Genomic DNA, 14472 nt, shown 5'->3' with positions numbered 1-14472 from the left:
GGTCATTCTGCGCGGAAATTTTTATGCACTCTCGGGATTGCTGCTTTTCGTAGCTTCTTTCAATCCTTTTAAATGGTTCAAGTGGAACTATTAACTCTCTTATCTACTCCATTTTTGTAGATCTGTCTTATAGAGGCATTGAGTGCCTCGCAGATAGTGGAACTATCCACAACATTCTAAGGAACCGGCAACTATCTCTGGATTTTGTGCCTTGTACATCTTCTGTGACTACAATGATTGAATCATACCGGTCATTCAGGGACGTGGTTTAGCTTGAATCTTGATGCCTCATGGCACCATGATCAACGTCACAGATGCTCTCTATACATTGAGAGGCAACCGAACCATATTGAGTTTTAAAGACATTCCTGCTAATAGTTTTTATTTGAAAACACATTGTGAGAAGGAACAAGAATTCTTTTGTGTATACCTTCTCATGAATGCGGACTGAAGCGCATCTTGGAGAAATTCATGAGTCAATCTAGTGGACTGTATGTCACTACGATTCGAATATCGAATCCCATGTTGTCGCCAAACATGATATTCGGGACACCGACTCATATAGGCTTTGGTTTGACCAAATTGGTCAACCTGGAAGAGATATAATGATCCAAATTTTGAGAAATTCTTATGGACATCCATTCTTCCGCTCAAAACGAAGACATTCGAGATCTGGCATCACCATGAAACATGGTGGTGACCCGGGGGACATTGACGTCACCCGAACACGACTCCAACTTTCTGGAGGTCATCTGGTCAATTCCTCAAGCAATTGAGGTGCACCGGCCTTCCCTCGATGTTGCATTGGCCCCCTGTAATGCTCATTGCTCGTTTTGAAAGCCTATTCCTTAGCTAAATTAGGAGTGAGACCCTCCTACGCTAAATAACACAAAAGTGAACATTCAATTCTTATATCAAACTATATAGATAGATACAACCGACACCTTTTTATGCTTTATGGTGTTGTTGAAGTGTTAACACACTGGCCACGTGTTACACTATTATCTACTGCTTATGTTGCTTATACTTCTACGGGCTCACTACCCATTCTTTAAAGAAGTTTATCGGGATGTAAGTTGAAGTGTCTTGTACCCCATGTTCACACGCAATACGGTCTCACTGAGGCTACGACCAAGCAACTTTAGCTTGTCGCTCGAACATTATTGATGCGCACCAATCTTTCTATTGCGTCTTGGGGCTATGCAATATTTGCATGCAGTTTTACTATTCATCTACGACCCACCATCATTGAATATTGTTGTACTACAGCTCGTGACTGTGTACCAAGATTGACACGAAATTGCAATCCTTGAGCTTAGCAGGATTGAAACGGATCTCCAATCCTTGAGCTCAGCTAGATGTTTATTCTAGGTGCCAAATCGCACTGCCACTGCGCACAATGATGGGTCATTTGAGATGAATGAGTATTTAGGTTGGATGTGAACCTCCACCTATAATCCGCATATGTAGAAACCTTGTCAGGTGATCTCTTTCACCGCTATATTGTGGATGGTCACTTTGATGAGACAATATTCCCGCCGTTAGGGGGAGATAAGAACACAAGTGTTCAAGTGGAACGACGTGAATTATCGTGGTTTGTCCCCACTATGTCTTATCTTGATCCCAAATGCTTAAAATGTTAAAGTGACGAGATCACATGCTACAAATATGTCTGCAAGGATTTTGATGTCCTACAAAAGGATATGGTGCAACCAAAAGGTGTTGGTCTTGACGCCATCACCATGGATGGTGATATAGCAACGTAATATAGTGGCAAAATATAGTGGCAAAATTGGTGTCACAAGGCCGTGTGGCTCCCCAAAAGGAGGGAGGCCCTTAGGTTCTATACTTTCTCGCACTAGGAAGAAAGCGAGCTTGGTACAACCTGATCCATTGATCAGTGATACTCAAATCTGTCTCATGAAGTTTGAATTGTGATTATCGTTGGGGGACGCCTCAATGTCAAATCCAATCCATATAGAGATCTCTACAAGTATTACACTAGTGTACATGAGGACGTGGGATAACGAGTCTACTATCGAACCACCCTTCGTTGATGGATATCAACTTAGTTGATTGGCCTAATGGAAAGATGCGATTCAGCATTGATAAAGAGATAGGTCCTTGGGCAGGTGATGCCGACACCGCAAGCTAAACCCTATCAACTATGTCTTTGTTAGATAGCGTAGTGAGAACAAGAGCTTAGACTCACCTCGTGGCGCAAGGTCTCTCACTAACACACACTGAGATCGACTACGATGAGATATGCTCTCGTAATGGATGTCATTGCACTCCATTACTCTGTCAGTTTGGTAGTTTCTGAATAACTGAACATGCAGCCTATGAATGTGGTCATAATAACATCTCTATGGGATTAGAGATATACATGAAGGTCTTAAACGGACTTCATTCTTCTGAATCAAGTGGCTCTAGACCACAGGAGCACGCGTTTGCTAAATGTATTGAAACGCAAATGGACTCTACTTGATTTGGAAGGGATATGGTGAATTATGCCTTTGCGTGGTCATTCCGGATTTACATAGATTCTTGATGGATCAAGAGATGCCAATATGTATCAACATCTGAAGAAAAAAATCTTGGGAAGACACGGTCTCGATAAGGCACTCGATGACTGTATTGATGAAGATTTTCCAACAATCGGCTTAGGCACTTTATAACTAGTGAGGCCTACATATACTCCCATGATTAGTCAAGGTCTAAAGAGAGATCCGTTGTTTTGTCTAAAGCAAGATGACAAGTATGTGTTAAGAGATGGAGTTCCCATCTAAGTACACTAAGACGCATCAATGTACTCAACAAGAAAGACTTGACATCTCATTCGCTATGAAAAGTTGTAAAGCTAAGTGTAGCTATGCGCCCACGTAATGCCAATGTAATGGCAGTAACTCCTTTTTCAATACTTAATGGTATGAAAGGTTGAGGCTTATTCTATCCCTACATAAGAAAGACACATCAAAAACGAAATCAGAATCTGCCAAGTTTTGTAGGTTAACTTCCACGGGACCTACAGGAAATCTCACTCACTGGAAAATGGTGAAATTGGTATCATTGGAAAGATATATGTGTCTACTTTCCAGGGACACCAACCATTTGATCATACCTATCATATTGAGTGAGTTACGGCTGTTTTCGTAAAGTAGGACGAATCTGTCAGAGAATCTGATTTTGGCAAAACAGTCTATTTCGACGGGACTTTGTGAACAGCTCCTGACGAACCAGAATGTGTGTAATATACGGTTGGAAAGCTAACTGCGTCTAGTTTCCAAAACCGTTTACCGTTCGTTCATATGTATTTCCTAGAGGAAGTTACGACTGTTCTAGTAACTGAAGGTCATGCTGGGCGGAAATCTGATTTTCTGCACGAACTTATGTTTTAAGTTCACAAGCGGCCTTCTCCTCAAGATCTAAGTGTAAAAGATCATTTGAGAATAATACGGCATGATTTAGTTAATCATTGCCTAATGCCACATTTGAAGACATGTTAAAAAGCATTGACCTGCTAAGTTGTTGAAACTTCCGTGATTAGTAAAAATCAGGAAGAGCCCTATGATTGATGTAAAGATCAGGGGGAGGTGCAAACTTCAGGGGGAGTCTAGCACATACATACATGTCACTATCAAATGTGAAGGGTGCGTTGTACTCTTTTTCTCCTACGATCAAGGTTCAGTTTTTCTTCCACAGGGTTTTTGTGACTTGACGAGGCAACAGATCAGCACCATCGGTATATCAGCGCGCGACACAAGGGGGAGTGTTCTAGGATATTCTGTATCTTTCTAGATATTCTTTATGTGTGCCTTGGCCTTATGCCAATAGGATATGTAGTTTGACTAGATCTATGTATTCATATCCTTACCTTATTGGTATTGTGTAATTCCCTATATAAATGGCTCATATCAATAAATAAGATGATGATTCTCTTGCTATCTCTTTGTCTCTACACTTTATCCTTCATCATGGCCCTATCTATAGTCAATATATAGGAATTTGCTGTTGTAGTCAGATACCAGTTATGCCTCTATTCCCTTCAGGGCATCATCCAAACTCAAAACCTTTTTTTTTTAAGAAGGACGCTAAGTAATTTTTTGATCAAGAAACGATCGGAGTACACACTCGCAAGGGCAACTTATATGAGGAGCTATGAAAAATAACCTATATGACAGGATCATAATAGGCACTATGATATTGTAAACCCTAAAATTGGCACTATGATCAATAAACCGAAACTGTCAGAATCATCCGACTTAGGCCCCGTTTGGTATAGCTTCGTTTTTTAAAAAAATCAGCTTTTATTCAGAATTTTAGATTTAATATAGTGTTTGGTAAACTAAAGAAATACATTTTTTTTTTTTAAAAACAATTACAGGTCATTGGCAACAGCTTTTAAGGTTGCTTTTGGAAGCTGTTGCTATTAAAAACACTAGAAATTAATATATTTTGTCTTGGCAACACTTTCAAAACTACTATTTACCAAACACAAACTATTTTAATTCACAGCTAATTATTCTCGTAGTACAACAACAACAATTTCTTTTAAAAGTCACAGCAATACCAAACTAGCCCTTGTTAAAGTTTCAAAACAAAAACAAATTACTCCAGAGGGTTACCCCTAGAGCTACAACAACTAGAGGAGTCAATAACAATCTCCTCATTCACTGATGTCCAAACTTTAGATGCAGCAACACCCACATTCTCAAACCCCGAGTCCGGGTTTTTACCCAAAGCCAGCACCCTATGTGCACCAAATGTCCTCTTCTGTGCCCTTTTCTGACCCAAACTATTCTTAACCTTAGGTTTGTTCTTCAAGGTCAGGCGCCCTGCCCTACGTTTTTTGGCCGGAGAAATGGTGAGAGTACCATGCATATGGGATATATTGAACTTCGGGGCGAAAGACAACTCTAGAGGTTGAGCTTTGAGCAAAAAACACTATCACCACGACTTCTCTACACTCCTCTTAGTACCTGTAATGTTAGCCATCATTTGTAAATTATTACCTGATTGCACATGAGAATCAACAACATCATTGGAGGCTTGGTTTGCAGGGAGTTTAAACCGGCTTAGTTGCATGGCAAAATTTTGCAGCTGAAATCCCTGGAAGGGAAAGTGTGAAAGCTGTAGCGCATCGAAAGAGTTTAGCTATAATACCCCAGTTTTTCATATTAATTTTCTTGTATTATTCCCGAAATTAATGAAGGATTATTTTGTGGAAATTCTTATTAGTTTGTGCGAAGTTGAAGTTTTCGGGAGTCAATTATATTAAGGTGCCTTTTTTTCTTAAATGGCCAAAAGTTGACTTTCTTATTCGTAAGTTATGTTCAAAAACTTTCTTCATGAAAGTTGTAGAGTTTGGCGATACGAGTTCGTAAACACGCGGCACGCGTGAAACAGATGTCGTATGAAAAAGTTACGGTCAGAGGAAGTTAGTTTCCGATTTTGGAAAGTTTATAAATAGAAAAGTTGGGGGTTTTATTTTTGGAAACCCTAAAAATCAGAAAGTCTCTCTCTCTTCTCTCTCCTCTCTCCCGAGCTTGTCGACGCCGGAACTTCACCAACGTAGAACTTGGTCGTTCGGCCACCAATCTAGACGCCACCGGTTCCGTTCGACTCGCACAGGTCCCCTCTCCATTTCTAGGGTAGCGCCGCTCGTTGTCTTGCTGCCTAGATGGCACCACGAAGCGGCGGAGCTACTGCGGTCTCGTCGGAAAGTCGACAATTTCGACGGAGTTTGAGGGCAGAGTTTGGTGAGTCTTCCTCTCCTTCTTCCTCTAGAGATGCTTATACCTTTTTGGTGACCTAAATATCAAGTTTGGCACCGGATTTGCAAGTTTGAAGTTTGTATTCGGGGTGGTGTTGCGAGGCACTTTCCGGCCGATTCTAGCCGAACTGGTTGAACCTTCTGGTATTAAAGTTGCTCACCTTGCTTCAAGCTTCAAGTTTGTTGTTTTGAGTTTGCTCAAATTCGGAAGTTTCAGGGTGGCGAGTGGGACCCACTCGCCGCCGCCTGTGGTGGCATGTGGCAGCGCGTCTGGTAGTGTTTAAAGCTTTAGGTTTCTATGGTTAGCTAGCTCTTGTTGTTGTGAGCTTGTTGAGATATGGAAATTCTAGGTTTTGAGCAAGGATTGCATGCTATGACATTTTGGTTAATCTTAGACTTGTTCAAGGTTTTGAGTTTCTGTTTTGGGAATTATAAGTAGCAGTTTTGGGTCGTTAAATTTGATGACCTTGGAAGGTTGTCCTCTTTTGGGCTAAGGATTAGGTTTAGGGTGTTTTGTTATCCTTTAATCTGAAGGTTACTAAAGGTTAACAATTGTGTTAATTAGGTAGCTTGTGGAATTTACATTGAGCTTGGCTCTTGAGTTCATTGTGAACACGCAGCATGATTTTTTAAGTGAGTAAATCTCACCAAGGTTCACATTTGGACCGAATTATTATGGTCATTTTGATGTTGATGTTGAATTAAAGAATATGTCATTATTTGTTTTAAAATATATGAGTTTGATCACCAACGGCTTATAGGTAAGATAAAACAAGTTTTCCTATTATATGATTGTTTTTAAGGTTCATGTGATCATAATATTGTTGGTTATTGATAGATTATCCTTGTGGGAGTAGCTATGTGTGTTCATAAATATATCTATGTGAAAATGGTAGATTTTTTTATGATGTGTTTATTGTGTTGTTTGATGTTGATATTATTATATTGTGATTTGATATTGGACAGTCAAAACTGGGGTCCAAGCCTTTGGCCGGGTGATTGGTTACGGTTAGGAATAGAGCTCTAGTTAGTCTGTCTGTCGGTGTAGGTCATCAAAGGTACCTTAAGGTATCTGGGACCCATGGGTACATAAATTGTTGTTGTAGGTCATGGGAGGTATTTATTAGTATCTAGGACTCATGGGTACATGTGTTTGTTGTAGGTCATGGGAGATACCTTATTGGTATATGAGACTCATGGGTATATGTTATTTGTAAAAGTGTTGGATTTGTGGATTTAATTATTGTTATTAATTGATTTTGTGTTTTATTTGGATGTTGGGAATGTTGAGTTATTTTTCTTTGGAAGTTACTCATACGGGCTTTTTAGCTTACCGGGTTTGTTGTTTTACAACCCAGTGCACCAATTTATGGTGTAGGGGTTAGACCTATAGGTGATGATCAGCAGGATTGAGGCGGAGGCATAGTGGCAGGGTTTTAGTTGTTGTACACTTTATATTATTATATTTGATAGACAGTATTAAACTCATGTGAGTGTTTTAATTTTCTTGACTTTCAAGTTGATGTAAACATGGAAATGTAATATTTAACTCTATGTTGAGTTGTGTTGACATTTACATTTCTACAATTGAGTTTAGATTTCTTTGATGTTTGTTGAACAGGTTTTGGGATTATTTTTTTAGGTGAATCATGCCCAAATTTTTGAAACTATTTCCTCAAAAATTAAGGTGTGACAGTTTGGTATCAGAGTGTAGGTTTACATATTTGGTGATAATCAATACTTCAGAGTGATGGCTCGACTGCATTGGATCACTATCACCAGCTCTTCGGTACTGATATGTCATTGGGTATGTGAAGGGTTAGGTGTCGCCTCTAGGTCAATAGGATGTCAGAATAGGGATTACTCTGTTAGTGGGATTTCGAATCTTTGTGTTCCACCTTGAGTTAGTGTCTTGGTTAATAAATGTTGTATTAGACTTATACTTTGGTTTAAGTTTTATGCATGAGTTAACTAAGGTTTACTTGCTTCTTAGGTGATGGATCCTCCGCGAGGAAGAGCTAGAGGCTGAGGTAGGGCCAGAGGAGCAGGTAGGGCTAGAGGTCGAGGTAGGGCTCCACCTGTGGATGATTTTTATGAGGAGGAGGTGGAGCTAGAGCCACCGGTTCCAGTTGTGGTAGATGACGGTCTACGTCTAGCCAGGCTGACTCAGGGAATTATTAGGTTAAGGGCGCTCACATTTCTTGGAGGTACAGACTACTTAGTGGCTGACCACTGGATTGAGAGCATCGAGACATACTTCACCTTGATCACGTGTACAGAGTTTGAGAAGATGCGTATTGCCACGTTTCTTCTCAAGGATGAGGCACATGTTTGGTGGAGCGGGCTAGAGAGAGCTAGAGATGTGACTGCCTTGACTTGGGAGGGATTTGTACAGCTCTTTCGAGAGAAGTATTTTCCTGATACTGTGAGGGAGCAGTTGGAGCTTGAGTTCATAGCCCTAGAGCGTAACCTGATGAGTGTTAGGGACTATGAGGCACGTTTTTCTCAGCTGTATCGATTCGCCAGAAAAATGGATGTAGTGGCCTTGACATGGAAGTTCATTCGGGGTTTGAGGCATAAGCTCTGGAATGTTGTGACTTCACACCGATTTGCTACTCTAGCAAAGGCGGTTGAGAGTGCCCTTTCAGTTGAGCAAGATGAGGCCATGTATGTGACTGAGAGGCAGAGAGATATTCAGGGGAAGGGCAAGGCCCTGGTAGGGAGCAGTAGTTCAGGGGACCACAGAGGTGGTTATGGGAAGAGGTAGCGGACTCATCAGCTGGCTCTAGCTAGAGCAACGGCTGCACTTATTAGGGCTCCACCTATTAGGCAGGCAACACCCTTAAGGTGTTTCACTTGTGGTGAGCCAAGCCACTTCTCTTCGGCTTACACGAAGCCAAGGAGGCAGGGATGCTTCATTTGTGGGCAGGCAGGACATTTTGCCAGGGATTACACCCGACTTTAGGCTGGAAGGCAGGGTAACCAGCAGAGACAGTTACCTCCGGCACAGGCTAAGGCCAAACTATGCTTTGATTGACTGTTTTGACATGGTAGTGTCATTCTACATTCCTGGACAGTCGAGTTTTCGCTATTGTTGCCATAGGTTGGACACGACCATGTAGGAAGGAGTTTTAACACACATCGAGGCTACAGGTAGTACTGTGGGTATTGCGGATATTGCAGTAGTCTCTGAGTATAGTGATGTGTTCCAGGAGATTCCGGGGTTACCTCCTAAGAGGGTAGTGGAGTTTGCCATAAATGTGGTACCAGGTACTTCGCTGATATCAAAGACTCCTTATCAGATGGGAAGAACTGAACTTCAGGAGTTGAAGGTTCAGATTGAGGGTCTTCTCACGCAGGGATTCATTAGACCTAGCACCTCGCCTTGGGGTGGAGTAGTGTTGTTTGTGAGGAAGAAGGATGATACACTCCGGTTGTGTGTGGACTATCAAGAGTTGAACAAGGTGACCATCAAGAATATGTATCCCTTGCCTAGGATTGATGATTTGTTTGATCAGCTTAGAGGTGCTACGGTGTTCTCTAAGATTGACCTGAGGTCCGGTTATCACCAGTTGAGGGTGAAGGAGGAGGATATTCTGAAGACCACTTTCAAGACTAGGTATGTGCATTATGAGTTTGTTGTCATGCCTTTTGGTCTAACCAATGTGCCTGCTGCTTTTATGGATTTTATGAACCGCATCTTCAATCCTTATCTGGATGTGTTTGTGGTAGTATTTGTGGATGATATTTTGATTTACTCTAAGACCGGGGAGGATCATGATAAGCATCTACGGATCATACTATAGGTTCTTAGGAAGGCCAAATTGTATGCTAAGTTCGGGAAGTGTTAGTTTTGGAAGGAAGAGGTCAAGTTCCTTGGTCATGTGGTATCAAAGGAGGGGATTTCGATGGATCCCTCTAAGGTGGAGGTAGTGTTGAGTTGGAGCCGTCCTACTACTCCTACGAAGATTTGTAGTTTCTTTGGGTTGGCAGGATACTACCAGAGATTTATTGAGGGATTTTCTAGTATTGCCTCTTCCTTGGCCAAGTTGACAAAGAAGAATGCCAAGTTTGTGTGGACCGAGGAGTGTGAGAAGGCATTTAAGGAGGTGAAGACTAGGCTGACTACCGCCCCAGTGTTGGTCATTCCCATTAGCGGTGTTGGCTATGTCGTCTATAGCGATGCATCTCATCAGGGTTTGGGTTGTGTGCTGATGCAGCTAGGCTGCGTTGTGGCGTATGGCCCTAGACAATTGAAGGTTCATGAGAAGAATTACCCACTCATGACTTAGAGCTAGCTGCGGTGGTATTTGCCTTGAAGATTTGGAGGCATTAGTTGTATGGAGAGAAGTTTGAACTCTTTACTGATCATAAAAGTTTGAAGTATTTATTCTCTCAGAAGGATTTGAACATGAGGCAGAGGAGGTGGATGAAGCTCCTTAAGGACTATGACTTCACATTGGAGTATTACCCCGGGAAAGCCAATGTAGTGGCGAATGCATTGAGCAGAAAGCCTAGGGGTATAGTCGCCTCTATCATGGTGCAAGAGTGGCTCATGTTGGAGACTGCATCTGAGTTTGACCTTCTGCCATCACCCGGGGAGCAGGGGATCTTCCTTAGAAGCACCTCTATGCAACCTACCTTGATTTCCAAGATCATTCAGGGCCAAGTACATGACGAGTTCTCACGTACAAAGCTGGCGGAGTTAGTGGTGGACTTGATGGATGATTGTCGTTCTGAGTGATCGGTTGGATTAAATGGTGGATTGAGGTATGGATTGAGATTGTGTGTTCCAGATTGTGTTGATCTCAAAAGGGAGATCATTTGGGAGGCACATCGATCTCGTTATACAGTACACCCAGGGAGCACCAAGATGTATAAAGATCTACGTAGGCAGTTTTGGTGGAATGAGATGAAGAAAGATGTAGCAGAGTATGTGTCCAAGTGCCTCACTTGTCACCAAGTGAAGGCAGAGCATCAGAGACCTGGAGGTATGTTGAAGCCATTACCTATTCCTACTTGAAAGTGGGAGCAAATTTCTATGGACTTCGTGACTGAACTGCCTAAGTCCAAGCTTTGAGGACACTCCCATCGGCCCTAATCCTTCCTTAGCCCTAACCAAAACCTAATTGAGATGAGGTTAGGGTTAGGGTTTTGGGTAGGAAGGCCTTTGTTCAAATCTACATTCTCCATTCCGACTACACCGGCAAAACCACCATCAAGAAGCACCACACCTAACATATATGGCGGTCCCTCATAGCCTGTAAGACCATGCTCAAGCAATCCACAAGTCTTACAAAACCCAAACACTCTCTCGTACCTGAATTGAAGGTTAAAAACCGTGACCCTTACAGAGCCAAAGACAAAGGACATCAGCTGGTAGGCCTGCTTGACAAGATCAACAATCCGGTGACGCACCAAAACTCATGCTCGCTCTCCTCGCCTTATACCAGGCTTGTCCAAATCTTCGATCACCCCCAAAGTCGATCTTATCATTGTCACCGCCTCTACTGTATACAGAGCCTAAGTTAGCCCCAAGATCTCTATCCGAACCGGATAGGTGAGAATAGAGACCTGAGAAGCTTAACACAATCTGTCATAAGGCATGACCAAAAATAAATTCCGGTCGAAGAACCAGGTGTCGTTGAGGACATGTTGATCATCCTCAGGCGAGGTTGAAACGCATCGTGAAGCGATCTCCTTCAACTCTCATAATGAGCCAATTCTTAAGACCCCCGACTGATGACAACGTCCTTATGAGAGCCTTAAAGTTCGGTTGCTTTTTCAGAGAAAGTAACCTCCCAACAACAAAGTCGTGTGGTGAAACCGCGGCAGCTCCGACAGCCTCAAATGACACTTTGCTTTTGTGATCAACAGCCAAGGCAACCACAAATCGATTGGCATCGTTGTTCGACATGATCGTCAAGAAGAAAGGGTGCCAAGCGACGTTGGAAAACAAAACCTAGAAACCCTAGCAGAGCTCTTAAGAGCAAGTCCACCATTTCTAAAAAATCCAATCGAGGTTAGATGACACCTAGGAATCTAACCCAAGAGGAAAAAACTCACCTTCCACCCATGAATGGGTTTTTTCCTCAATTCAACCCAGGTGAGATTTTTTGTGAGAGAACTAACCCAGGCTAGATGAGAAATCCACCCCAGGTTGAATTCTTCCACCTCAGCCTAAAGCCAAAAGTGGTTAGGTCAGCTTGTTTCTTTAATCCACGTGAAGGAGGCGTCACCCTCTCCTTTCCCGCCTGAGGAACACGGCATGATCTCATCCAATCAAAGTAGCTTGCAAACCACTTTTTTGTCATTTTGCTTGGTTATAAAAAACATCTAAAAATGATTTTAAAAAATTAGAAATTGTTATAAAATTAAAATAAATTTTGTTTGTATAAACATCTGTTTGTATTAATATAGACCTATTTTTTAGGTTTTGTCGTCTATATTAATTAACATAAACATCTAATTACATCATATTTTATATTCTCTAAATAATAAATAATCTTCTTTATAAAAACAGTAGAGACAAAAAGATCTAATAAGAGAATAAAGAATCATCATCTTATTCATTAATAAGAGTAATTTATATAAGAAATTACAAAGTACCAATATGGTAATGATAAGGAATACATAGTCATATTCTAACTATACATCCTGATGGCATAAGACCAAGATACATATATGGAATATCCTAAAACATTACTAATCATCATAATGTTTTAATATTTACATTTTCTTAAATTCACTTATATTTTATATTGTAATTAATATTTACTATTTGCTTACATTAGTAATTAATTTTTATTATTCTAAAAATCATTATTCACACTTAAAAACGTTTTTTTTTTTTTAAAAAATTTATAAGCAATCACTGTCACGTGGCAGCAATCTCACATTTTTTATGGGTGAAAACTGCTGCCCAGTCACAGTGACCTAGAGTGGCCCACACAGGTCATTATATTCATTCTAACCCAACGGGTGAACTTGCTCTAAACAACGCTAACTCAATTTCCAACTACACCTAGTAGATATAAACAGTCACTGCCACGTGGTAGCAATCTCATATTTCTGGCGGGTGAAAACTGTTGTCCGGTCACAGTGACCTAGAGTGACCCACCAAGGTCATTATGTTCATTCTAACTCAACGGGTGAACTTGCTCTAAACGATGCTAACTCAATTTCCAACTACACCTAATAGATATCCAAACCTATTTTCAACATTAATCATCTTAATCATCCTATATCTTATTATTTGATTTTGTTAGTGGAAATAAAATTCATAAAATTAAGACTAGTGGGTATTGACCCATTAGTTTAGTTATATATAATTTTGATAATTAATAGTAGACAGTGGGACGATGCTCTACTACTCTCGAATAATTGGATTCTTCATAACTAGTTGAGTCAAAAAAAATAAGTTTTAGATAAATTCTATTTTAAGTCAAGTTGGCCGTTGGGGTCGAGATTACATTTTTAAATTTTAAATCAATCATAGGTTTTGAACTTAGATTATGATGTACGGTTGTGATGAACATAATAAACTAAAAACCTATATATATGGTAGAATGATACGGACCTGAATAAGTCAAAAACAAAAATATTCAAAGGTAGAGACAATTAAAGACTTTTGCGCAAAGTCCAATTCCGTGTTGATGTCAGCAATGGAACCTCCACATCAACTCTTTATAGGTTTTACCAAACAAAGCAAGTAAAAGTAGCCAATTGAAATTCAGGTCAAATTTAATTCTCGCAGCTAGTTAACCATAACCATAGAAAATAGCAATGATAAAGAAATTTATACACCTAATCCAGATCATGAGCTACTACTAATCTAATCCCTTGATATAGAACCTACCTTATGATTATTTCTTCATCATCTTCTTGAATTCCTCGAAGTTGACGTGGCCATCGCCGTCGGCGTCGACGGAGCCGATCATCTTGGCGCAGTCCTTGAGCGAGCACTTCTGGCCCAATCGCTTAAGAACTTCGTGCAGTTCACTCGCGGAGATGCGGCCGTTCTTGTCGAGGTCGTAGAGGTCGAAGGCGTCACGGAGATCCTTGGTGGATCCGCCGTTGAGAATCTCGGCGAACTCGTCGAGGTCAATGCGACCGTCGCCGTCCTTGTCGAACTCGGCCATTATGGTCTTGACCTCCTCCGGCGTCGTTTCGGAGCCGAGCTCACGGAAGATCTCCCTGAGCTCGTCGCGGCAGATCTTCCCGTCGCCGTTCTTGTCGAACTTGTTGAAGATCTTCTTCAACTCCTCCGCCGAAGATCCAACGCCGCCGCCTCTCAAATTCCTCGACGACATAGTTTCGTTTTGTGGTACTCTAGCTTTTCTATGTGAAGGAGAGGAAGCAGAAGAAAAGAGATCGAGTATAACTGAAATTCGGGTTCGTGAAACCAACTACTTATATAGGGATTCTGCTGAGTCCCACTCGACGCGTTAAACTTGGAGTAACAGCTAGAGTTTCCGTATGGGCCCCGATCGGATGCTTCGATTTGGCTTTGGCTCCCAGCGAATAGTGTGAGGACGCGTGGATGAGAATGGCCGAAGAAGGAAGTTAAGAATGCGAATCTGGAAGGTTAGAGAACAGTTGGGTGGTTGATTGGTACCTATTTCCGCGTGGAATCAATTAAAATAGGGAGAAGAGTTGAGTTAGGGGAAAGCGCGTAGGCAACACAAAATGTAGAGAAA

General features: G+C 41.3%; 1 protein-coding gene across 2 annotated transcripts; it reads right to left on the bottom strand.

Annotated features, from left to right (window-relative positions):
• Positions 1–4752: 4752 nt before the first annotated feature.
• On the bottom strand, positions 4753–14189 carry LOC101299034 (probable calcium-binding protein CML23-like). Of its 2 annotated transcripts, none has more exons than XM_004288322.1 (2): positions 13632–14189; positions 4753–4979 (listed from the first exon to the last, which is right to left on the bottom strand). In XM_004288322.1, the coding sequence occupies exon 1, from the start codon at positions 14083–14085 to the stop codon at positions 13639–13641; it is 447 nt and encodes a 148-aa protein (XP_004288370.1). In that variant the 5' UTR covers positions 14086–14189; the 3' UTR covers positions 4753–4979; positions 13632–13638. The 2 variants fall into 2 exon arrangements, with proteins under 2 accessions (XP_004288370.1, XP_004288371.1); XM_004288323.1 differs by lacking the exon at positions 4753–4979 and adding an exon at positions 4996–5130.
• Positions 14190–14472: the final 283 nt, after the last annotated feature.

This window comes from Fragaria vesca, linkage group LG1 (genome assembly GCF_000184155.1).
Source record: "Fragaria vesca subsp. vesca linkage group LG1, FraVesHawaii_1.0, whole genome shotgun sequence".
Classification (NCBI taxonomy): Eukaryota; Viridiplantae; Streptophyta; class Magnoliopsida; order Rosales; family Rosaceae; genus Fragaria; species Fragaria vesca.
This window is presented reverse-complemented; position numbering and strand designations above follow the sequence as displayed.